The 23,599-nt window shown below is 36.9% G+C and overlaps 2 protein-coding genes across 4 annotated transcripts in view; both read left to right on the top strand.

Annotated features, from left to right (window-relative positions):
- The first annotated feature begins 4,256 nt into the window (after positions 1 to 4,256).
- LOC126691477 (violaxanthin de-epoxidase, chloroplastic) overlaps positions 4,257 to 23,599 on the top strand; it is a 40,051-nt gene continuing 20,708 nt past the window's right edge. Inside the window, exons 1-5 of one of the 3 annotated variants that reach the window (XM_050386520.1) lie at positions 4,257 to 4,474; positions 4,738 to 5,062; positions 5,126 to 5,319; positions 19,342 to 19,438; positions 19,542 to 19,933. In XM_050386520.1, coding sequence (XP_050242477.1) covers positions 4,772 to 5,062; positions 5,126 to 5,319; positions 19,342 to 19,438; positions 19,542 to 19,933 — 974 coding nt within the window. In that variant the 5' untranslated portion in view covers positions 4,257 to 4,474; positions 4,738 to 4,771. The remainder of the gene's footprint in view (positions 4,475 to 4,737; positions 5,063 to 5,125; positions 5,320 to 19,341; positions 19,439 to 19,541; positions 19,934 to 23,599) is intronic. The other 2 variants (XM_050386529.1, XM_050386525.1) reach the window with 2 other exon arrangements.
- Positions 5,326 to 19,327, top strand: LOC126691497 (uncharacterized). Its single transcript, XM_050386534.1, has 2 exons — positions 5,326 to 15,697; positions 15,913 to 19,327. The coding sequence occupies exon 1, from the start codon at positions 13,407 to 13,409 to the stop codon at positions 14,505 to 14,507; it is 1,101 nt and encodes a 366-aa protein (XP_050242491.1). The 5' UTR covers positions 5,326 to 13,406; the 3' UTR covers positions 14,508 to 15,697; positions 15,913 to 19,327.

The following is a 23,599-nucleotide window of genomic DNA, read 5'->3' as shown; positions in this document are numbered from 1 at the left end:
ATATAAAATAAATAAAATAGAGTCCTAATATAACTAGAAAAGTGGTGTTTTCAGCTAGAAATTTCGTGCACCAGATCTGGAAACTTCTGAAAATAAACCGCATCAAATCCGCGTATTAGAATTTCAAACAAAGGAACATTCTAGAACGTCAGCAGTGCAGGTGCAGCAACTTCAAGCCCGATTTCAACCTTGATGCAGCCACTATCTCTCAAAACTTAAAACATGAAAGTTGTAGAGATTTTTCTTGGTGTTCCATAGCATCTTTAATCATCTCAATCGGAGCTCGGATGAGAGAGTTATGCCCAGATTACGAAGCGATGTCAAAGCTTCCAAGAATTGCCCAATTAACTATGTTTTGCACTTAATACCTCCATTTGCATCCTAAATCAAAATATAAGAATAATGAGTACATTTGGGCACCAAATAAATATAAAAGACTAAATATTAAGGGAGAAAAATATGACATTTTGCATTATTATCAATATGTCTGGTTCCCAAATCGGACCTTCAGATGGAAGGATATCACAAGATCAAGTTTTCACAGTGTGCATGCATTCATTTGGGTGGAACTGATCACACGTGATTAATTGAAATTAATTTTGATTAGTTTTTAATTAAAATTAATTAAATGAATTTATGTGATTGGTGGAGTATTTTTCTTAAAGTGAGATTTGTTGTGTGGGATTAAAAACAATTAAGTTGATAATATTTAAAGACCGTAAATAATTAGGCTTTTAGGATAATTATATTCAAAATAATTATTTTAAAAATCCTAATTATCACTTTAGGATGAGGTTTGTCATGAAAATAACTCTAAAATTCGTCCAAATACAGCTTTAGACTTGGAAAACACTTCAAAAACATGCTAATCAAGTAGCAATTTTTCAAATTCACGTTCCAGAGCACTTTTGGCATAGTAAATGTTGAAATTCGGACAAGGCTATATCTAGCAAAGTTGTAGAAAATCTAATTTCCCTTCAGTTATCAAAATTTCAGCTTAATCCGAATTTTGAGTAAAGAGATATAATCAAAATACTGAAATGTGTTTAGATTTGAAAAATCAACTTACTCTTATCCAAATCTCCTTTTTTTTTGCTTATTTTTTAAGCTGACCTGACTTAATTTTTAAGCAACCCTTGCTTATTTTCTAAGCAACTAACACCTCTATAAATATGGCAGGCCTCCTAACATTCAGTACCCCTGACCTCCCTCTTCCCCTTAGGTTAAAGAAATTCTGGAAGCTTTGCTTTAGAAATTTATTTTCTATTAAGTGATGCTACTTTAGATCTTAGAGAGATTCAATCTCTCTGATCTCTAAAGTAATCCCCTCTCATTGAATAAATTCATGCAAGCAAGTTCTTAGTTTGCAAGTCCTCTTCTTTCTATACTTTCTTAATTCACATGTTTGTATGCATATACATCCATGATTATTTATGAAGTCTCCATTATGAATCTATAACTCTTTCATCAAAATCTCATGTTTTTCATCATAATAAAAACAGATCTGGAATTTTTTCTATCAAATCTCATCTTTTCTTTAAAAATAAAAATGGATCTGGATTTTTCTATCAAATTTCATGTGGTCTACAATAATAAAAAACAGATTTGAAATTTTCTATTAAATCTCATGTTTTTCTTTCATAATAATGACAGATCTATATTTTTCTCTACAAGTCTCTATGTTCTAATAAAAAATAGATCTAGAATACTTTTATTTATTTAATTTCCTCTTGTTCTAAAGAGAGTAGATTCATAAAGCTCACTTCATGACTTAATTTTAGATCTATTATTCAAACACATGTTGCATCTTATCATTGTATGTTAATAGGTACTTAATGATCATTTAGCATCTAGAAGTCCGGACTTTGTCTTGGCAGGATGGGTGTCCCAAACCATAGATCTTAGGTTCGTAGAGTAGTCTTTATTGTTGGTAGATTGTAACTAGGAAACAAGACTATGTAATTCCTTTACTCGATTATAACTAGGAAATAAAGCCATGTATAGTTTCTTTCTATCAATTTTAATTTTTCAAATAAATAAGAACTCGATGTTATTCATGTATTTTGTATTTTTTTAGTTTTTTCTTATTTTTGTTAATATGTAAAAAAAAGTGGCAACTCCACAATAATCAAAACCCCAAAAGAGAGGTGCTGATGCTTTCTCTTTTGTTGAGAGCCAAGTGTGGTCTCTCACACCTAGCTTATTTTTTAAGCCGATACACCTCTATAAATAGTGGAGAAAACCCAAAATTCAGCACTCCTCTCCCCTTAATGTTAAAGAAATTCTAGAAGTTTTGCTTTAAGACTTTCTTTTTTGTTAAGCGACCATACTTTAGATCCAGAGAGATCCATTCTCTCTAACTTCTAAAGTAATCCCTTTTGTTTAATCCTTCAAGCAAGTCAGTAATTAGTCTATAAGTTATTTTCTTTTTGTATTCTAATGATTAACATGTTTGTTTGCATGCTTGTTCAAGTTTATTTATGTCATGCTTTCATATTTTCATGATTAATGTATTCATATGATAATCACATGATTCATGCATAATATTTAGATGGTATATGAAGTCTCCCTCATGAATCTATAACTCTTTCTTAAAATATCATGCTTTCTTCTAAGTGAAAATAGATCTAGAATTTTTCTTTCAAACCTTATTTTTTCATCATAATAGAAATAGATCTAATTTTTCTTCTTAAATCTACTGTTTTTCTTTCTAAAATAAAAACAGATTTGGATTTTTTTCTATTGTTTTTTCTTTCTAAATAAAAACAAATTTGAATTTTCTTCTTAAATCTACTGTTTTTTCTTTCTAAATAAAAACAAATCTGAACTTTCTCTACAATACACTATTTTTCTTTCTATATAAATACAGATCTATAATTTTTCTACTACAATGTATTGTTTTTTTCATAAATAAAAACAGATCTGAAATATTTTCTTAATCTATTATTTTCTCTAAAATAAAAAACATATCTAGAATACTTTTTTTCCCCCTAAAACTTCTTGTTTTAAGAGAATAGATTCATGATGACTATTTCTTTACTTAATCTTAGATTTATCATTTAAACACATGTTGCATCTCGTTACTTTATGTTAATGGGTTCTTAAATGGTCATTAGAGTTTAGAAGACCGGATTTTGTCTGGGTAGGATGGTTGCCTAATACATTCCCATCCTATAACCTGTTGGAAAATATGGCTAAATAAACAAATTTTGATTCAACAATACAAACCCTAAAAATTAGCAATGACAAAAATAAATAGATAGAGTTAGAAAGATCTCACAAACTATAGAATCACGCAAATGCATTGTCTTTAAAGGTTGATTCGTGCCACCCGGAGTAGAACTCGGTGTGAATGGCTCTCTTGGTCGAACAACCCCCCAAGATTAGACTATAGTAATTTATTCAAGTTGATCACACACTCAAGCAAGAAGAACTAGGAACAACCTTACTCTTGCCTTTCCTTTCTTTAAAAATTGAAGCTGAAATTTTGTGCAACAAAACAGCGCAAAACAGGGGAGATACGGCTGGAGAAGAGGAAGAAAAATGTTAAATGAATGGTGTGTGTTGTAGGGTTTTATATATGCCAACATTTAAGACAAATGGGCTGATTAGAGGACAAGGCCTAACGGTTACTGTGCAGATTTGATGCCCAACGGATTGAACATTAAATGCCCCAACGGGCTGCTGTTTAATGCCCAACGGGCAGAACCAAAATGGGCTGAAAGGAAAAGAAAGGAAATAAAATGAGGCCCAAGAATGAGGTAACAAACCCAAACCCAAGCCCAAGCCAACACCTAGCCCATTGTGATCTAACTTACTATCTAAGATGTGCAAAGCTTTATAAACTCATAACAAGATTCATTCCTAACCAATGTGGGACACAAACATACATTAAGTGTTTGAAACACACGCATACTCCAACATAACCTAGCCCCCGAACCATAGATCTTAGGTTCGTAGAGTAGTTTTTATTGTTGGTAGATTATAACCAGGACAAAGAGGTTTGTAATTTTTTAGTTAGATTGTAATTAGGACCAAAGCCATGTAAAGTGTCTTTCTATTAATTGTAATTGTTCAAAAAATTAAGAACTCAATGCAATTCATGTCTTTTTCTAGTTTTTAAAATGTGATTGTAAATGAGACTAACCCTTTTGTGTAAATTTTTTACGTTGTCAATAAACTCTTTCTATTCGATAAATTAAAAAAAAAAAAAAAATAGTATATATGAGAGACATGGATTGAATTAACATACGGGTCTGTTTCTAGTCCACACGATGTTTATCCCACTTCTCTGGCGTCCACACATGCACTGCCTACCTACGCCTTTTCCTCTCTGTCTCTGTGTCAGTGTCATCCTCTATCTATCTAATCTATGTTCTAAACTAATTGCAAACGAAACTGTAACTGCAATGAAAAGCGTCATCTCCTGTACCAATCCACTTGCCCCTTTGCCTTGTTTCAGCTCCGCCTCTTGGTATGTTTTCCTTACAACTCTTCAAATTTCTTAGGTACACCAATACTTCACTTCAGAAAATTAATGCATTGCTAACAACTTGTTTCTTATTATCACATAGATTGTCTAGTCTTTGCAACTCATATTGGGTATTCGATTCCTTAATAAGGAAATTTACTGTGTTTTAAGAATGTCTTTCTGGGTCTTCTACTTTATGTGCTGAACAAAAGTTAAAAAATAAAAAATAAAAACATTATGTGCTGATGATATTTATATATCTGTAGACTGTACTCAGGCCAAATTTGGACTGAAAGAAGTATGGCACTGGCCGCTGCGCAATCAATCTGTTTGTACCGTGACGAAATTATTGGTAATGCATATTTCAGATCAGGACTTACTAGTCATGCAAGGTTTCACAGGCGAAGGGTCGTAAATTTACGCGGTGTAGCTCTAATGAAAATTAAGTTCACTAGCAGAAAGTCTAAATATTTCCAATTGATCAGACCTTATAGGAGCTTTTGTTGTTTCGGATCAGAATTTTCAACATTGCTCTCCAGCATGACTGAAAAGATGTCTTCATCATCTGGTACTAGTACAACTAAACATGAGGTAGCTCCCAACACCAGTACTCATTTAGTCTCTTAATGTACAATTTCCTTAATTTTTCCTTAGCTAATTTGGTTCCGTTTCAAGACAAAACAGACATTTGACTTTCTTGTTGACAAAGTAAGAATTGTTCTCAAAGAATGGAGGCATCTACACTTCATGAAAGTTGTTGGTTTACTGGCGTGTGCTTTCATGGTCATTCCATCAGCCAATGCTGTTGACGCTCTCAAAACTTGTACCTGCTTGCTTAAGGAATGCAGGTATGATCTCATCCTGTAAAATTCAGAACTCTCTCTCTCTCTCTCTCTCTCTAAATAGAACACTGACTTTATTGATTAGAGAAAAGAATACTATCTAATGGGTATAATCACTACCTCTACTCCTATATATATATATACACAATCTAATACAAGCTAAAAAAAAAAAAAAACTAACTCCCTAATTGGAGGGAAAATCTGTTACAACAGAATCAGAACTAATTTGCACACGTGTTTATCACCAAATCAGCTCCCTAACCTCCTAATCTACGTGGCATTGATTCAATCAGGACCATTAGATCTTCCTTTACCAATTCTGATTCTGCAACAGCTGTTTGATCAATGCCTCTTGTCACGATTTCATCTTGAACCTTTCCCTGATGCTGAGAGCTACTTTGATTGACAGAATGCAGCTTACCTTGATGCAGAGAATCACTCTGCCTTTTAGTTTCAACACACATCCTAATTGGTTCAAGCATTCTGAAGCTCCCAACAAATTCTATTTTCTTAGCTTAGGTTGATTATAGCGTGACAGCTACTGATACAAGAGTACTGAAATGTGTTACCCTGCTTCGTTTTAGATAATAAGATGGCTTAGAAAGAAACTTAGCTATATAACCTTCAATTCGCGCTAGTTCAATTTTTAAGAAAATGGCCCCAGGTCAATAAAATTCTTTTTGTGAAGGAAAATCGTAAACAAAGTGCTGTAAATTGCCTCAAAATTTAGTGAATCACGTGTTGAAAAGTGTGAAAACAAAGAGGTACAGTATAGTTCATATTTCTCACGTAAAGGTGGTAATCGTACATCACTAAGAGAGTAATGAATTGTAGTTGGATCCTTAAGTGCTTTGATGATGAAATCAATTTGTATCATAGCGTTAAGTGTCCGCAATATGACTGAAAAATAGCATTTAGTTGGAAAATTGCCATTGTAATTTGTGCAGTTCGTTGGCATATATCTTGAATAAGGGAAAATTTACATTGGTTTAATGGAAGATGTTCAAGAATTTCTTACCAGATATTATAGACACCCCATTTTGTTCCTAACTATACCTGAAACACCCCCCCCCCCCCCCCCCCCCCCCCCCGCGCGGCGATCCTAATGATGAGACAATTTTTCCCTACCAAAATTATCAGAATTGTGTATTGAGTCCAATGAGGATACAAACCCTAAAAGTGACCCAATATAGTCCAAGCTCAAACCCAACTATGAACCACAAACTAAACCCAAATCCCAAAAACCCATTTTTGACCTATTTAGCCGAGGCTTACAAAAGATGTGTATGTGCGTATATAATGTGTACGCACCCAATCTATGGCATACGCACCTTCTAGACAAAAAGCCTAAAATTACTCCATTTTCATTTTGGTGAGATTCTAGATCAACCAACTTGATCAACTGGCTGCCCAAACGTCCCGTCGAACCCTAGACCCTCATTTCCCCTATAAATACTCCCGCTTTCATCAACCAAAGGGTTAAATACTTTTTGCCTACTGAAACTCTCTCAAAATCCCCTCAACATATCTAAACTAAGAGTTTTTGGCTAGGAGAGCAGAAAAGGGTGAGGATTAGGTTGATTTTCAGCCATCTTTAGTTAGAAAATAATCTCTTGCTCACTTGTGATCAAACTTCTAGTTGGTCCAATCTTGCTAGCACACATTTTTTAGGGTTATTCAGCCACCCTAATCGAATCGTTCAACTCATCCTCCCACACACACAGTTGCGGTAGTTGATTTGAGTCGAGGGGCCGGTCAAAATAACATCACTATAAGTGCTACAAGAAGATGTGGATATTTCCTATGATGCACACTCTTCTCCTTGATTCTTGTTTCATTTATGTTCTTTCTTTTTTTTAGTCTTTCAATATGTTATCTTGTGCAGAATAATCTGCTTTGTGCCTTTTTTATTTATTTATTTGTTTTGTTTTTGCTAAAAACATGTTGGAACCCTAATTTGCTTTAGGGTGCGTATGCGTTTGGTAAGATTTGTTCACATCCATGTTCATGCATATGCATCCTTTGAATGGCTAGGTTTCATGTTTTGTTCATCTAGCTTAAAGCCCAGATGCATACGTTAGTAGAAGGATGTGTACGCACTCTTCTTATGGCGTACACCAAGGGAAATTATTGTGTACTCCCGGAGTACCATAAATGCGTACTCCCTTCTCTCACATAAATGATGGGTCTCTCTAATTAAATTCATGGTGGGACCCACCATTCATGTGAGAGGAGGGAGTACACATTTATGGTACTCCGGGAGTACCTAATAATTTTCCGTATACCAATCTGGGCAAAAAACAGATTTCATTCCTATTTTGTTTTATTTGCCTTAAATGTCATATTTATTATCTTTCCTTATCTATTTTATCTGCATTAACTATGTATACTTGCTATCCTATTTGTTTCCTTTTGTGTCTCATGTAATAAATGAAAATATTCAAAATACTTTTTTTCTTTCATTTCTCATACCAAAACCTAATACACTCTCTCTCTCTTCTCCCTCATCCACTCTGTAATTCTGATTTGAATCTAATTAGGCAACTGAAAGTGTTAGGGATAAATAAGGAAACCTTTTAATTCTTAAAAGACACATACTTTCTAAAACTTAAAATCAATAGTCAATTGATATCCAATCCCTTTTGGAAATTGGTTAACTATTCAAACATAAGAAAGGTATTTAAGTAAGCTTTATTGTAGTTAATATGTTTGATTTGAATTTAAATGGTAACATAAAAGTTAATTAAATATCTCTTAATTAATCAAATCTCTTTTAAGCCATGTACAGTCACCAAGCCTAGAACGATAAGTGTAAAGGTTTGTTTGTGAAGATTACATCCTAGCCTTACACGTGAGTGCCATCGAGCTACGGAAGCAGTGAGTTTGGGTGAGGAGAGCTATGCCTTTAGCATTTCAACAGCGTGAACTCCATAGCTGTAAGGATCTGAAAGGAAAGAGGACACAGCCTGATACACTATACTGGTCACCGAGCACTAACATGAGAGAGGTACTGATCTTTGCCTAGTTTGGTGTTGCATCAGCCTCCTCATGGGTAGAACATTGCTTGGACAGCATAGCAGGACAATTGTAGCTCCCTCTTAGGACAAAGCAAGTGACAAGGCTCACAATCTTCTCTCTCTCTCTCTCTCTCTCTCTTCATACCACCCAACGTTGTCCTCCCAGCACACTCCATGCAACAGATTTTTCTCACTCCATTAGCAAGAAAATAAGTACTGCAGGCTAGCTACCCTTAGGGTTTGAAAGTACTAATAGGAATTCACCAGCTATCCTTGTATACCAGAAAACAACCTCGTACTATAAAAGGGAAAAGTATACTAAGCATCCTAGGTATCACAAAAAACAGAACAATGAGGTAGAAAATGATAGAAAGAGAAAGATGAATACAAAAAACACTAGATGTGCAACAGAAAGAATGTAATTTCGGTTTCTAAAATGGAATACAATATCTTTGCAGGGATAAAGAGATGAAATCCTTAATCCCACTGTGGTTTTTCACCCCTCATTCATGGGGTTTTCCACAAAATTCCTCTATCTTTGTTGCTCATTTTAATCCTTGCTCTTCACTCTCGATTCAAGCACAAAAACACCATTTTTAGAATCCTTATAAAAAATGATATTTAAATATACTCTTGTTGAGGTTTAGAGATCTTCCCAAAATACTTTCTAAAATTTAACTTGCTCGTACACTTTTCATGACTTCATTGGGGATCAAACCTAGAATTTTTGATTATTTCCGCTTCATTGGGGATCAAAATCCTTTTTCTTTTAAAAAAAAAGTTTTTTTTTTTTTTTTCCTATGTTTATTCTCAAAAAGAAAAGTTTCAACCCAATCTTCCAGAACAAAAAACTCCCATGTTTTCAATCAAAAAATAAAAGGTTTTCATAAACCTTTAGCTCTCCCATGCATGCTACATGTACATCTCTCATACATGCTTCTAATATTTTTCTCATGCATTCTCTTTCACATGTACCATTTCTCACATCCCTCGTATGTGCCCCTGCATTTCATGCATCGTTGTCTTTTGTCGGCTTTACAGATATCTTAAATCTCGTGTTAATGCTTGTCACATTTGCTTACATGCTTCATGCATCCTTAGTCTGTTAGCAAACTCCCTTTCAGAAGGGAAGTCTCTCATCATCACAAGAACGCACTCAATAAATCTCTACATTACATACGACAACTGGCTCAGTTTTCCTCTGCGTCTCGTGGTCTACATCTCATGCATTTTGTCCATGCATCCGTGTGCTTTATGCATCATATCATTATCCAATCAATTCCATTTTTTTTATGCACTATTTATCATGCGATCCCACTGATCTAATGACTCCTACAGAAAATATCTTTTCAAGTCTATGTTGTCATCAATCTCATTGATTCTACTTTAGAGCTATAATGCTCCAATTTGATTGATTGTGTGATGTGTGTGGGTGTGTGATGAGTTCCACATCAGACATATAATAAGTTGAACTGGACTTTATTAACAATTACAAGGAGCCTCAATTGTGACTGGTCCTTTTAAGGTATAGCGCTTTTCCTTGGGTTGTTACATATGGTATCAAAGTCGGCTTGGTAATCTTGTGTGGGATCAGAGACACTACACCACAAATTGGGCTCAAATGAGGACGTTAGGGATTTAAGTAGGGGGAGATTGTGATGCCTTAATTTGATTGATTATGTGATGTGTGTGGATGTGTGATGAGTCCTATATCGGACATATACTGGGTTGAACTAGGCTTTATCAACAATTACAAGGAGCCTTAATTGTGACTAGTCCTTTTAAGGTATAGCCTATGAAGCACGGGTGCGTTTCGAGACTCGGGTGCGGGTGCGGGTGCGGGTGCGGGTGCGGGACTCGGCAATTTTTGAAAAAATAGGGTGCGGGTGCGGCGGGACTCGGCGAATAAAAAATGATTAAAAATATTTTTATTTATATTTTTTATATATTTTTACTATTAAAATATTCTTAAAAAACACATTAATATACTTGATTCACAAAAAAAAAAGAAGAATAAGGCAAGAAACGCACCTGAGGTCTGAAATTCGGCCTCTCCGGCGAGTTTCAAGGCCGATTTCGGCCTGTTTCGGCCGATTTCGGCCTGTTTCGGCCGTATCGGCCGTATCGGTCGCCGGCCGATATGTACCGATATGGCCGAAACAGGCCGAAATCGGCAGAAACAGGCCGGTTCGGCGCGAATCGAAGCCGATTCGGCCCGAATCGAGCCGCATCGGCGCGAATCGAGCCGAGTCGGCGCGAATCTGAGAAAAAAAAAAAAAAAAAAAAGCAGACGCGGCACCGACGCGCGGTCTACCGCGTCGGACGCCGCGTCCCGCGTCGCGCCGCGTCGGACTCTGGTGCGGCGCCCTCCCAGCCGCGTCCGTGCATTCTAGGGTATAGCGCAGATGTGGCTAGCGCTTTTCCTTGAGTTGTTACATATGGATTGTGATGCCCCAATTTGATTGATTATGTGATGTGTATGAGTGTGTGATAAGTCACACATCAGGCATATACTGGACTTTATTAACAATTACAAGGAGCCTCAATTGTGACTAGTCCTTTTGAGATATAGTGCAGATGTGGCCGTTTTTCCTTGGATCGTTACATATGGTATTAGAGCCGGCCCGGTAAGATGTGGCTAGCGCTTTTCCTTGGGTTGTTACAAGAGCAAGTCAACTCTAAATATACAATTTTCTCTCAAGCATCTTGCTGGCCCTGTTTGCATTTGGTTGTTATTTCAGTAGAAGACAATCAGCCTTGGTCTTGAAGCCCAGGACTTTGAGACCACCTTCTTTGGGGAACTTGTCCCTAGAGGTTGACGAGCGACACGACCATGTCGTTTAATTAGCTCCCTCATTGTATGTTTTGTTTGAGAGAAGTGTTCAAGGGTGGGGCGCGGGTATCGGTCGGAACTACTGGATCATCTATATAGTCTTTTGACATCGCCGTGCACAGCAACACCAAAAGAGGGGCAACTGTAAACACCCCATTTCATTTTAACCTATACTCGAATCCTCTGGTCCCAACGATGAGACAATCTTTCGCTAACAAAATGATCGGCATCGTGTGTGGTGTCCAATGAGGATACAAACCTTAAAAGTGGCCTAATAGAGCGCAAGTCCAAGCCCAAATATGAACAAAAAACCAAGCCTAAAAGCCCATTTTTGACATAATTTGGCTAAGGCTTTCAAAAGGTGCATACATCAGGAATATGATGCATATGCGCCCAATCTATGACGTTCACACCTTCTAGATAGAAAGCCAAAAATCATTGAATTTTCATTTTGGCGAGATTCTAGGGCAACCAACATGTTCATTTGGCTGCCTAAACGTCCCATCAAACCCTAGATCCTCATTTCCCTTAAGAATACCCCCACCTTTATCAACCAAAGGTTCAGACACTATGTTAAAATCATTTCAGAATATCTAAACTGAGAGTTTTAGGCTAAGAGGACAGAAAAGGCTAAGGATTAGGTTGATTTTCAGCCATATTTGGTTAGAAGATAATCTCTTGCTCACTTGTGTTCAAACTTATCGTTGGTCCAAGCTTACTAGCACACCTTTTCTGGGGTTATTCAACCACCCTAATAGAATTGTTTGACTCATCCTCCCACACAAGGCTGCAGTAGTTGATTTTAGCCAACGGGCCGGTCAAAATAACATCATTATTAAGTGATATGAGGAGGAGATGTGAATCTTTCCCATGATCCACACTCTTCTACTCGATTCTTGTTTTCTTTATATTCTTTTTTGTTTTTAGTCTTTGAATATGTTATCTTGTGCATAACAATCTATTGTTTTTACTAAAAACATGTTGGAACCCTAATTTGCCTTAGGATGAGTATGTTAAGATACTAGCTAGCTGTACTCATTGTATCAACACTATATGCATTGTATGATCACTGTATGATGTATTGCATTAGTATTGTATTAGCATTAGTAATGTGGGAGTTAGTTAATAAAGCAATTAGTTAGTTAGTGAGGTTGTTGAGTCAGTTAGGTGAGGTGTGGCTGATAGGTGTTGTATATAAGCTACAGGATTGAATAATAAAGGGCATCAAAAGGAATTAACCAAACTTTCTCCTCTCTGAGCTTTCTTAATCTCTCTTTCTCTGGAGGCAGTTACCCTCGAAGAAACAACCCACACTTCCCACCCTCAATTCTTTTCCGATTCATCCATTTACTCATTTCCTTTTCTTTCTTTGATTTTCTGATCAACCAAACATTTAACATTTGGTATCGGAGCCCTCTTTCCTGCACCATGACTGAAACCCGTTCTTCATCCTACATCAATGAATCTATCTCTAATCTCAAAGTTAATACTGACCACCATGCCCATTCTTTGCAAGAATTTCCCAACAATTGAATGCTCATACACAGCAGTTGAACGCCATCAGTATTGCTCAGCAAAAACTCATTGAGGCCTAAGAAAAGAGACAACAACAACCTATACCTCCTAAATCCCTGTCTCGATCCCCCAATTCCCAAATGTCACGAGCTGTTATGTTACCACACTCAAACCTCTCAAAGAGCATGAAACTGGATTTTCTACGACTTAGAGAGGAGGATCCAGCATCTTGGGTATACAAGGCCCACCAGTACTTTGATTTCTACTAGACCCCATTCAAAGAGAGGTTGTTAATGGCTTCTTTCCACATGGATGGTGATGCTTTGGTGTGGTTTCAAGATAGTGATGAAACAGGGATGTTTGCCACTTGGGAGGGTTTTGTGGATTCATTGTTGACAAGATTTGGAAACTTAGCATATGAAGACCCAATGGAATCCCTTACACGATTGAGGTAGACTACTAGTGTTGTGGTTTATAAGGGACAATTTGAAGCTTTATCAAATAGAATTAGGGTCTAGTCTGATAGCCACAAGTTGAGTTGTTTTCTTAGTGGTCTTAAAGATGAGGTGAGATTGCCTGTGAAAATGCTTAAGCCAAAGAATCGAAATGAAGCTTTTGGGTTGGCAAAGATTCAGGAGGAGTACTTGATGAGCAGTAGGAAGTTTTAGAAATCTTTTTCACTAGAGTCCTCCAAGCCTTCAATTCTTGGACCAAGACCTGATGTTAAGATGGACTCAAAGTTTAAGCTTCCACTACAGAGGTTGTCTCGTGCACAAATGGAAGAGAGAAGGAAGGAAGGCCCTTGCTTTAATTGTGATGAGAAGTTTCAGGCTGAGCATCATTGTAAGTCTGCTAAACTCTTTTTATTAGAAGGGCTTTATCCATTTCAATGGACCAGTTCTAATGTAGAATTAGTAGAGCTTGATGCCTCTGATGTGCCCCTGTCCCATGATTCTGACATGCACTTGTTACATTCTAGAGTTGATGAGTCTGAACCTAAAAGGTTTGAAGAAAATATTACGCTTTATGCTCTCTTAGGAAGCCCCTCCCCAAGTAAAATGAGAATTAAGGGTAGAATTAATGGTCACTGGATTGTTATTTTAATTGACACTGGAAGCACTCATAATTTTTTAGATGCTGCCATACTCTCTAGGTTACACTTGCCAGTTGATCCTCCTGTCTCCTTTGAGGTTAAAGTGGCTAATGGTGATACCATTATGACCAAGGGTGCTTATTTAGATGTTAAGGTTGTCATGCAAGGTTACAATTTTATAGTGGATTTGAATGTTTTACCACTAGGTGATTGTGAGTTGGTTCTTGGAACCCAATGGCTTAGAACTTTGGGTCTGATTCAGTGGGACTTCTTAACTATGTCTATGCAATTTCAGCATTTTGGTAAATCTGTTACATTGTTTGGCATGCACCCCACTGATTTAACTCTTCAAAAGAGTGATCATTTCTTTAAAAGACTTGTCAAGAAGGGTATTTGTCTCCAAATTGTGTCACTGGGTTCTAGTACTACTTCACCTCAGCAACAATGTGATACTTTGATTGAGAAACTATTGAATGAGTTTGCTTCAGTGTTTGATACACCATCTAGTTTGCCTCCTTGTAGAGGTCATGAGTGCCAAATTCTCTTAAAAGAAAGGACTGACCCAATCTGTCAAAGGCCTTATAGATATCCCCATTTCCAAAAAACTGAGATTGAGAAGATAGTCATTGATTTGTTGGTTGCTAGTTCTATCAGGCCTAGCCAAAGCCCTTTCTCTTCTCTAGTTTTGTTGGTAAGGAAGGCGGAAGGCAGATGGCTCTTGGAGAATGTGCATTGACTATAGAGCTTTGAACCAGGCTACAATTAAGGACAAGTTCCCTATACCAGTAGTTGATGAGTTATTGGATGAGCTAGTTGGTTCCACCATTTTTTCTAAACTTGATTTAAGATCTGGTTACCATCAGATTCGTATGAAGGAAGAGGATATTCCAAAGACTGCTTTTAGGACACAGGATGGTCACTATGAGTTTTTAGTTATGCCATTTGGTTTGACTAATGCCCCATCTACTTTCCAGTACTTGATGAATGATGTTTTCAGGCCTTATTTGAGGAAATTTGTGCTAGTCTTCTTTGATGACATCTTGGTTTTCAGTCCTACAATGGAACTTCATATTTCTCATCTTAGGACTGTATTGGAGCTATTGTTGCATCATCAATTATATACTAAGAGAAGCAAGTGTGTCTTTGGCTGTACAAAGGTGGAATATCTTGGGCACATCATTTCAGGTTAGGGAGTTAGTGCTGATCCTAAGAAGATTGCAACAATGATGGCTTGGCCAACTCCTACTTCTATTAAGGCATTGAAGGGATTTTTGGTTTTGACTGGCTATTACAGGAAATTTATACAGAATTATGGTCATATTGCTGCTCCCCTTATTGCCTTACTTAAAAAGAATGCTTTTATTTGGTTTGTCCATGCTGAGGAAGCCTTCCAACAACTCAAGGCTGCTGTTAGTCAACCACCTGTTTTGGCTCTGGCTGATTTAATCTTCCTTTCACCATTGAATGTGATGCATCAGGCTATGGTTTAGGGGCTGTTTTGATGCAAAACCACAGACCAATTGCTTATCATAGTCAACTTCTCAAGGGAAGAGCTTTACAGCTATCTACTTATGAGAAAGAGCTATTAGCATTGGTTACGGCAGTGCATAAATGGAGGCCTTACCTCTTGGGCAGACCCTTCATTATAAAGACTGATCAATAGAGTGTAAAGTATATTTTGGAGCAGAGAATTGCCACTCCTGCTCAGCAGAAGTGGCTGGCCAAGTTATTGGGTTACTTGTTTGTGGTGGAGTATAAACAGGGGTGTGAGAACAAGTTAGCTGATGCCTTGTCTAGAAGGGAAGAATCTGTTTCTGAGGATTCATCTTCAGCTTATCCAGCTGGTCCTGCATCTTTGTTTTAATCTCATTTCCATGTCCTTCTTGGATCGAGGAACTTAAAGCTAGCTATCAACATTCTGCTGAGGTACAACAGTTGCTACACCAATTACAATCTGGTTTTTCAGGGCCCAAATTCTTTTCTTTACATAATGCGTTGATTTTATATAAAGGCAGGGTCTATTTTTGGGTCCAACTTGCAGTTTGAAGCCTAAAATTCTTCACCAAGTTCATTACAGCCCTCTAGGAGGCCATTTTGGTTTCCTTAAATCCTTCCATAGACTGAAACAGGATTTCTTGCAGGTAGGGATGAAGTCTGACCTGAAGCAATACATTAAGGAGTGTGCAGTGTGTCAACAGATGAAACATGAGACTTGTAGTCTTGCTGGATTGCTTCAACCTCTGCCAATTCCTGATAAGCCATGGTCTGCTGTTAGTATGGACTTTATCAGTGGTTTACCTCCTTCCCAAAGGCTAGATACAATTATGGTAGTTGCTGATAGACTCACCAAATATGTACATTTCATTGGTTTATCTCACCCTTATTCTGCTGCTAAAGTGGCTGCTTTGTTTGCTCAGAATGTCTTAAAATTACATGGCATGCCTACTTTTATTGTTTCTGATAGAGATCCAATGTTTACGGCCAAATTTTGGGCTATTTAAGCTCCAAGGGATGCAGTTGGCTATGTCTTCAGCATACCACCCCCAGACTGATGGGCAAATTGAGGTGGTGAATAAGTGAATGGAGCAGTACTTAAGGTCCTTTTCTGCAGATAGGCCTACTAAGTGGTCTGAGTGGCTGTACTTAGCTGAATATTAGTTTAACACCAATTATCATTCAGCTACCAAATTCACCCCATATGAGGCTGTGTATGGTTTTCCTCCTCCTCGGTTGATGGATTATATACCGGGTACAACTCAGGTTGCAGCTGTGGACTCTCTTTTGTAATCTAGAAAGTAGATTCTTGCCTTGCTGAGACAGAATTTGGTCACTGCACAGGCTCGGATGAAGCAGCAATGTGATCTTCATAGGACTGAAAGGGTATTCAATGTTGGTGATTGGGTATACCTCAGGTTACAACCATACAAGTAGCAATCAGTGACTTCTCGAGCCTCTCACAAGCTTTCCCCCTGTTTCTTTGGTCCTTTTTAGGTTCTTAAGAAGATTGGGGAGGTAGCTTATAGGTTGGATCTTCTTGCGGGTTCTGCCATACACCCTGTGTTTCATGTGTCTTGTTTAAAAGCTAAGTTGGGGCAGTGCAATGTCGCCATTCCTCTGTTACCATCAATCAATTCCCAAGGTATCCTCACTCCTGAGCCCATGGCCATTCTACAGACCAGATCTCATAGACTCCACAATAGGACTATCACTCAGCATCTTGTTCAGTGGCAAGGTGGCTCTGCAGATGATGCTACTTAGGAGGATCTGTTTTGTCTTCAATAGCAATTCCCTCATCTTGTGGGCAAGATGTTTTGAAGGAGGGGAGTGTTGTTAAGATACTAGCTAGCTGTACTCACTGTATCAACACTGTATGATCACTGTATGCACTGTATGATGTATTACATTAGTAATGTGGGAGTTAGTTAATAAAGCAATTAGTTAGTTAGTGTAGTTAATAAAGCAATTAGTTAGTGAGATTGTTGAGTCAGTTAGGTGAGGTGTGGTTGAAAAGTGTTGTATATAAGCTACAAGATTGAATAATAAAGGGCATCAAAAGGAATTAACCAAACTTTCTCCTCTCTGAGCTTTCTTAATCTCTCTTTCTCTGGAGGCAGTTACCTTCGAAGTAACAACCCACACTTCCCACCCTCAATTCTTTTCCGATTCATCCATTTACTCATTTCCTTTTCTTTCTTTGATTTTCTGATCAACCAAACGTTTAACAGAGTACGCATTTGGCAAGATGTGTACGCATCCTTTAAATGGTTAAGGTTCATCTTTTGGTCTATCTTCTAGGAATCTGGCTTGAAGTCCAGATGTGTATGCCGGTAGAAGGATGTGTACGCACTCTTCTTATTGCTTACGCTAGTCTAGGTAGAAACTAGATTTCATTCCTATGTTTTTTATTTGCTTTAAATTCCATATTTATTATCTTTCCTTATTGGTTTTATCTACTTTGACTATGTATATTTGCTGTCTTGTTTGTTTCCTTTTGTGTCTCATGTAATAAATGCAAAATATTAAAAATACTTTTTTTCCCCTTTCTCATACCAAACCTTGATTCACTCTCTCTCTTCTCTCTCATCTACTTTTTAATTCTGATTTGAGTCTATTAATGTAACTAAGGGTCTGTTTGGATACAACTTATTTTTGCTGAAATTGAAAATTGAAAACACTGTAGCAACATAATTTTTAAATGTGAATGATACCGTGGGACCCATTTTTAATATTTTTTTTTGAATAAAGTGACTGTGGGTCCCATGAACAGTGCATGAACAGTACATAAACAGTACCGGAACAGTATGAAACAGTACGGGAACAGTGAATTTTGTCCCCTTTGAAACGCGTGCAGCAAGAAAAAAAAAAGAGGAGAAAAATGCAAACGCAAAACTCAAACGTGGATCCAAACCCACACTAAAAGTCTTAAAAATAAATAAGGAAGCCTTTTAATTCTTAAAAGACAAATACTTTCTAAAACTTAAAGTCAATAGTCAATTGATATCCAATCCCTTTTGGAAATTGGTTGACTATTCAAACATAAGGAAGGTATCTTAATAAGCTTTAACGTAATTAAGATGTTTGATTTGAACTTAAATGGTAACATGAAAGTCAGTTAAATCTAGTTGAGCAACGATATATGAAGGCTGACTATGACTGGACAAGCTTGGGGTGCCTAACATCTTCCCACCATGTACCCTAACTTCGGACCAAGTCTAGTAAAAAGACCTTTATGGAGTCATGTTTTGGTTCCTGGACTTATAACCAAATGACAACTTCATCATCTCCTTTTAAGAAGCTTTGTGTAGTCCCAGGTTTCCACTGACTTTGAGTCTAAAACCGTTTTTCAAGGAAATTAAGTACCGCGCACCCTACCTTCACAAGAAGAAATCAACATGCCGATGTGTCACAAATGGGGGTACAAACCACAGAACTTACATGCATAATCCTCACTACGTGATTTTGTATAGCGCTTTGTTTTAGAGTTTGCTAATGATAGTAAACTCTCTCTCTCTCTCTCTCTCTCTCTCTCACATCTTAAGGGTAATATTCCTTAAATATTGCATTTTTTTTCTTTGACTAGTTTATTATCCATTGATGAATATATAAAAATTTATGGACCACTGATTGTTAAGAATTAAGAAGACAATCCATCTTCTTTGTTTGGGATCCTTTTATTTTGCTGAAACTGAAAACTTTTGCTGAAAGTACTGTAGATAAAGATAAAAGTTAGCTGAAATAGTATAATGGGATTCATGAATAGTACCAAAAAATGCAGTGGAACCCATAAATAGTAGCAAAAATAAGTTGAATAGTAAAATAAATTGGCAAAATTAATCATGCCAAACGGACACTAAATCACCACGTTCTACAATCAATTTACATGAGGATTGTTCATTAAAATATCTATTGATAGTTTACTCTCCAACAAATCAGATTTAACTGGATACATTTTTTGTTTTATATTTTTTCCTTTTAAAGAAAAAATTAATCACCAAACATGGAATTCTGTCTCCAAAATTAAGTATCTCCTTTATCTCTAATTTTATTGCTGGTGCTTTTGTTGACATCAGGGTAGAACTTGCCAAGTGCATTGGAAACCCTTTATGTGCTGCTAATGTTGCTTGTCTCCAAACTTGCAACAATCGACCAGATGAGACTGAATGTCAGGTTAGTTCTATATCTTTCTCTCGGCACCCGCATGGGCTTAACCAATTTATACCAATCAAGGTAAAATCTTGTTTTATTAATTCTTTCTATTCTTGTCTTGCAGATAAAATGTGGTGACTTATTTGAAAACAGTGTTGTTGATGAATTTAATGAATGTGCAGTATCACGAAAGAAGTGCGTACCTAAAAAATCTGATGTTGGGGAATTCCTTGTCCCTGATCCTGCTGTTCTAGTTAAGACTTTTAACATTACAGATTTTAATGGGAAGTGGTTCATTACTAGTGGTTTAAATCCTACCTTTGATGTTTTTGACTGCCAATTGCATGAATTCCACACAGAGTCCGGAAAACTTGTTGGCCATTTGTCATGGAGAATAAGAACCCCAGATGGTGGTTTTTTCACTCGCTCAGCAGTACAGAGATTTGTGCAAGATCCCACCCAGCCTGGGATACTGTATAATCATGACAATGAGTATCTTCACTATCAAGACGACTGGTAATTTCTCTATTTTTTTCTGCAACCATTTTCATGCTACTCTTTATGTATCCATTTAGGCGTGATTGCATGAATATGTGCTACTTGTTTGTTACCAAATATTTTTTTTGGTAGAACAATTTCACTTATACTAAATACATGTGGTAATAACTGTTTTGAAAGAATTAATGAGTATAATTAGGTACTTGCTTACATGGGGGAATCATCAATTGGAGGATTTCTATAAAAATTACATTTCAATTGTGCATGCATAGTGAGACAACATAAATAGGTCAAATATAAGGTTTTCCTCTGCTGAAACTTATTATTACAACAATATATGCTAATCTCATGCGTAAGATACAAATATATAAAATGCCATTCACTTCCACAATATGAAGTTTTGCTCAAGTTAAATGCATTTGATATGTAATTTAAAAACTATCATAAAATAAAAAATAAAAAAAGCATGTAATTTGTATTTTTCAAATAGTTCAAAAATTTGTGTGTATTAATTTTAGTACGTATAGTTCTTTATTGTTACCTATAGTGGCTTATCTGAGGAAATTTAAATAGAGGACGAAGGATAATTTCTGGATTAATTCGAGGTAATCCAGCCTCCTTAAAAGATAAGTTTGGATGATAATTTTCTGATATCTTTTATTTCAATAGTCACTGAATTTATACAAGCAGAAAGCAACGTTCCAAAACATAAAATCTGGACCACTAAACACAACGTGATCCCCTTTAACAACTCCTAAAAATTAGAACAAAATAACAAAGAAGACTCCAACTCCTAAAAACTAGAACAATATTACAACAATTCAAACGTTAATACACCACTACTAACGTAACATTTAAATACCATACTAACATAGCACAAATTAGGAAAACACCATAGCTACCAATACTCTGAGATCCCATCTGCCATGTAACAAACCTGTGCACGTAACAACTCCTCCCCTCTTAAAGAGGTCCCTTGTCCCCAAGGGCTTATTCTGGAAACTGATTCATCATTAATTGCAAATTCTCCTGTGGCTTCTGTTGGGGCAAGTCCCTGCCAATGCACGAGTATTTCATCCTTGTTTTGCCTTGTTCACTTATCCAACACAGCTTGTGGTTGCACCAACAGCCCTTCTCTGCCTTCTACACTCAAGGCTAATTGAACTTGAGCTGAGACATGTGCCCCTAATTTTTCATTTAACAAAGAGACATGAAAAATGGGATGAATACGAGACCTGCGTGGTAAGTCAAGCTTGTAAGCTACTGCTCCTATTCATTGCTAGATTTGAAGTGGACCATAGTAGCTAGCTTAGGTTTTCATTGCATCGCAATTGAAACTTGTTTATATGGTTGTAGGCAAACGTAAACCCATGATCCTACTTCATACGCCTTCTCTCTATGCAGCAAATCATAGTTTTTCTTCATCCGCTCTTGAGCTGGCTTGAGGTTCTATTTTAATTCTTTGACATCATTCCGTCAAATTAATTCCTCCTCTACAGCAGCCACCTTTGCTGTACCTAGGACATAGACTAATAGAGACAGTGGTTCCCTTCCATAGACAATTTTGCAGGGAGTGCATCGTATGTTTGAGTGCCAGCTAGTGTTGTAATGGAATTCCACCCAAGACAACCCCTTAACCCACTGCTTGGGCTTGGTACTAGTGATGCATCGCAAGTACATTTCCAAGGTCGATTCACAACCTCACTTTGCCCATCAGCTTGAGGATGATAGGCTGGACTAAAGTTAAAATTAGTGCTGTTTAAGTGAAATAATTCATTCCTGTTGAATAATTATATACTTTACTAGCGGTCATGTAGACACATACCTTTTGTGGAACAAATCACCAAATTGCCGGATCTTGTTCTTTGCTTGCTTTACGAACTCCTCATGATCTCCTTTGTGGAATACCTCCAAATCGTAGGAGAGGCTACTAGAGTCTCTCCTAATTTCCATGCTCTAAATTCTAAGGAACAGTAGATGGTGTCCCAGAGAGATGGCTTATATTGAGAGAGCACTCAAAAACTATACGTGTGTTCATTCACTGTATCTCTCATTAATCTTACTAAGTATTTTTTAAATACTAGTAGAGATTCACTTACATCAAATGTATGTGATCCCTAAAAGATCTCATTTGTTAAGTTTAAATTACTCCATTACTGATATTGATAACTCATATCAATATCTATTAAGTTTAAATTACTTCACTACTAATATTGATAACTCATACCAATATCTGTAAGTTTAAATTTAAACTTACTTATCAGATAACCCATGTGGACGATCCATGGGCCATGGTTTATGGGTTGGGTTAAAACCAACTAATTTCTAACATCTCCCACTCGTCCACACTAGGTATTATAGTCAGAATTGGCTCCTCTCAATCTCGTCCAATCCTCTCTTTATACAGAAAAATGGAGTGTGCAACCTAACTAGGTGTAGGGTAGGAGTTCTATATTAAGTCACCATCTAAACTAACATAGTACATCACTCATAATATCTCGTCTATGCCCCAGATTATTTGATCACACCCGATCAAGTTTCTTTAATCCCTCATGAGTTCAAAACTCAAAGCAACACTTGATCCTATACCATATAATATGCTTATGATTATGTTGAAAAACAAATTCCTCATAATTGCCCGGGCTATGAGCCATAAAATAAATGGTGTGTTTTAAATAATCTTCCCCAGACACTCATGTCAATTCATTCACACTTGACCGCTTTCCTAGACATGCTCTGCGAGACCGTATATATCATGGCCCTGAGATGACATGCTAAAGTAGCGACATCAAGCATTCACTTCATGACATAGTTCTAGGTCAAAAAAAGGGCACAGAATAGACCATATAATGGTCAACTAGGGCTCACATAGTGACGAAGTAGGGATTTATTCAATCACTCCCTTAATTGGTCGACTATAGCACATACAGTATAATTTGTATGCTACAGTGGAGCTCCCACTCAACTGGGCTTGTCACAGTCAAACACTGTACAAATCGTAGTCCAATTGCCACAAAGGTAACCAACCTAAGTTTCTCAGCGTAGTTACACATCAAGTTCCTATCCAAGATCTAATATTTGGCTTTATTCAGGCTTCATGAAGTTGTGGATACACTTCAAGTGAGACTCCCATAAATCTCATCTTAGCCTAGCTAAGGCGACATTCATTATATTATCTTGCACGCCTCCCTAAGTGTCAAGATGATCACTTACTTGATTTACCAAAAAAAAAAAAAAACAAAGTGATCACTATGTCTCATCCTGCTCGCTACTCAAGTGCTAGGGTGATCGTCTATGTGAGTAGATTGATCTAAGCCTAGTGACATATTCTCAAATAATGCGTGCTTAGTATGCAATATCAATCACATCACAAGATGAATCAAAATGAATAACATCATTATTGCATAAAGTATGAATAAACATAAATGTCCATAAGGTATCCAAAAACATATCAAATCCTACAAAGTCCCAAACTCCTAACATGAGCCTAAAAGACATCTCTAACAATGGCTTTAGTAAGTGGATCAGCCACCATCCTACTAGTGGAGATATGTTGGAGGATCACCTCTCCTTGTGTAATAGCAAGACGAATGTAGTTATAATGAGTCTGTATGTGTTTGCTTTTGCTATGATACTTAGGATCTTTAGCATGAGTAAGGCAGCCATACTATCACAATACATCTT

This window comes from Quercus robur, chromosome 1 (genome assembly GCF_932294415.1).
Source record: "Quercus robur chromosome 1, dhQueRobu3.1, whole genome shotgun sequence".
NCBI lineage: Eukaryota > Viridiplantae > Streptophyta > Magnoliopsida > Fagales > Fagaceae > Quercus > Quercus robur.
The sequence above is the reverse complement of the archived record's forward strand: the minus strand, read 5'-3'. Positions and strand labels throughout refer to the sequence as shown.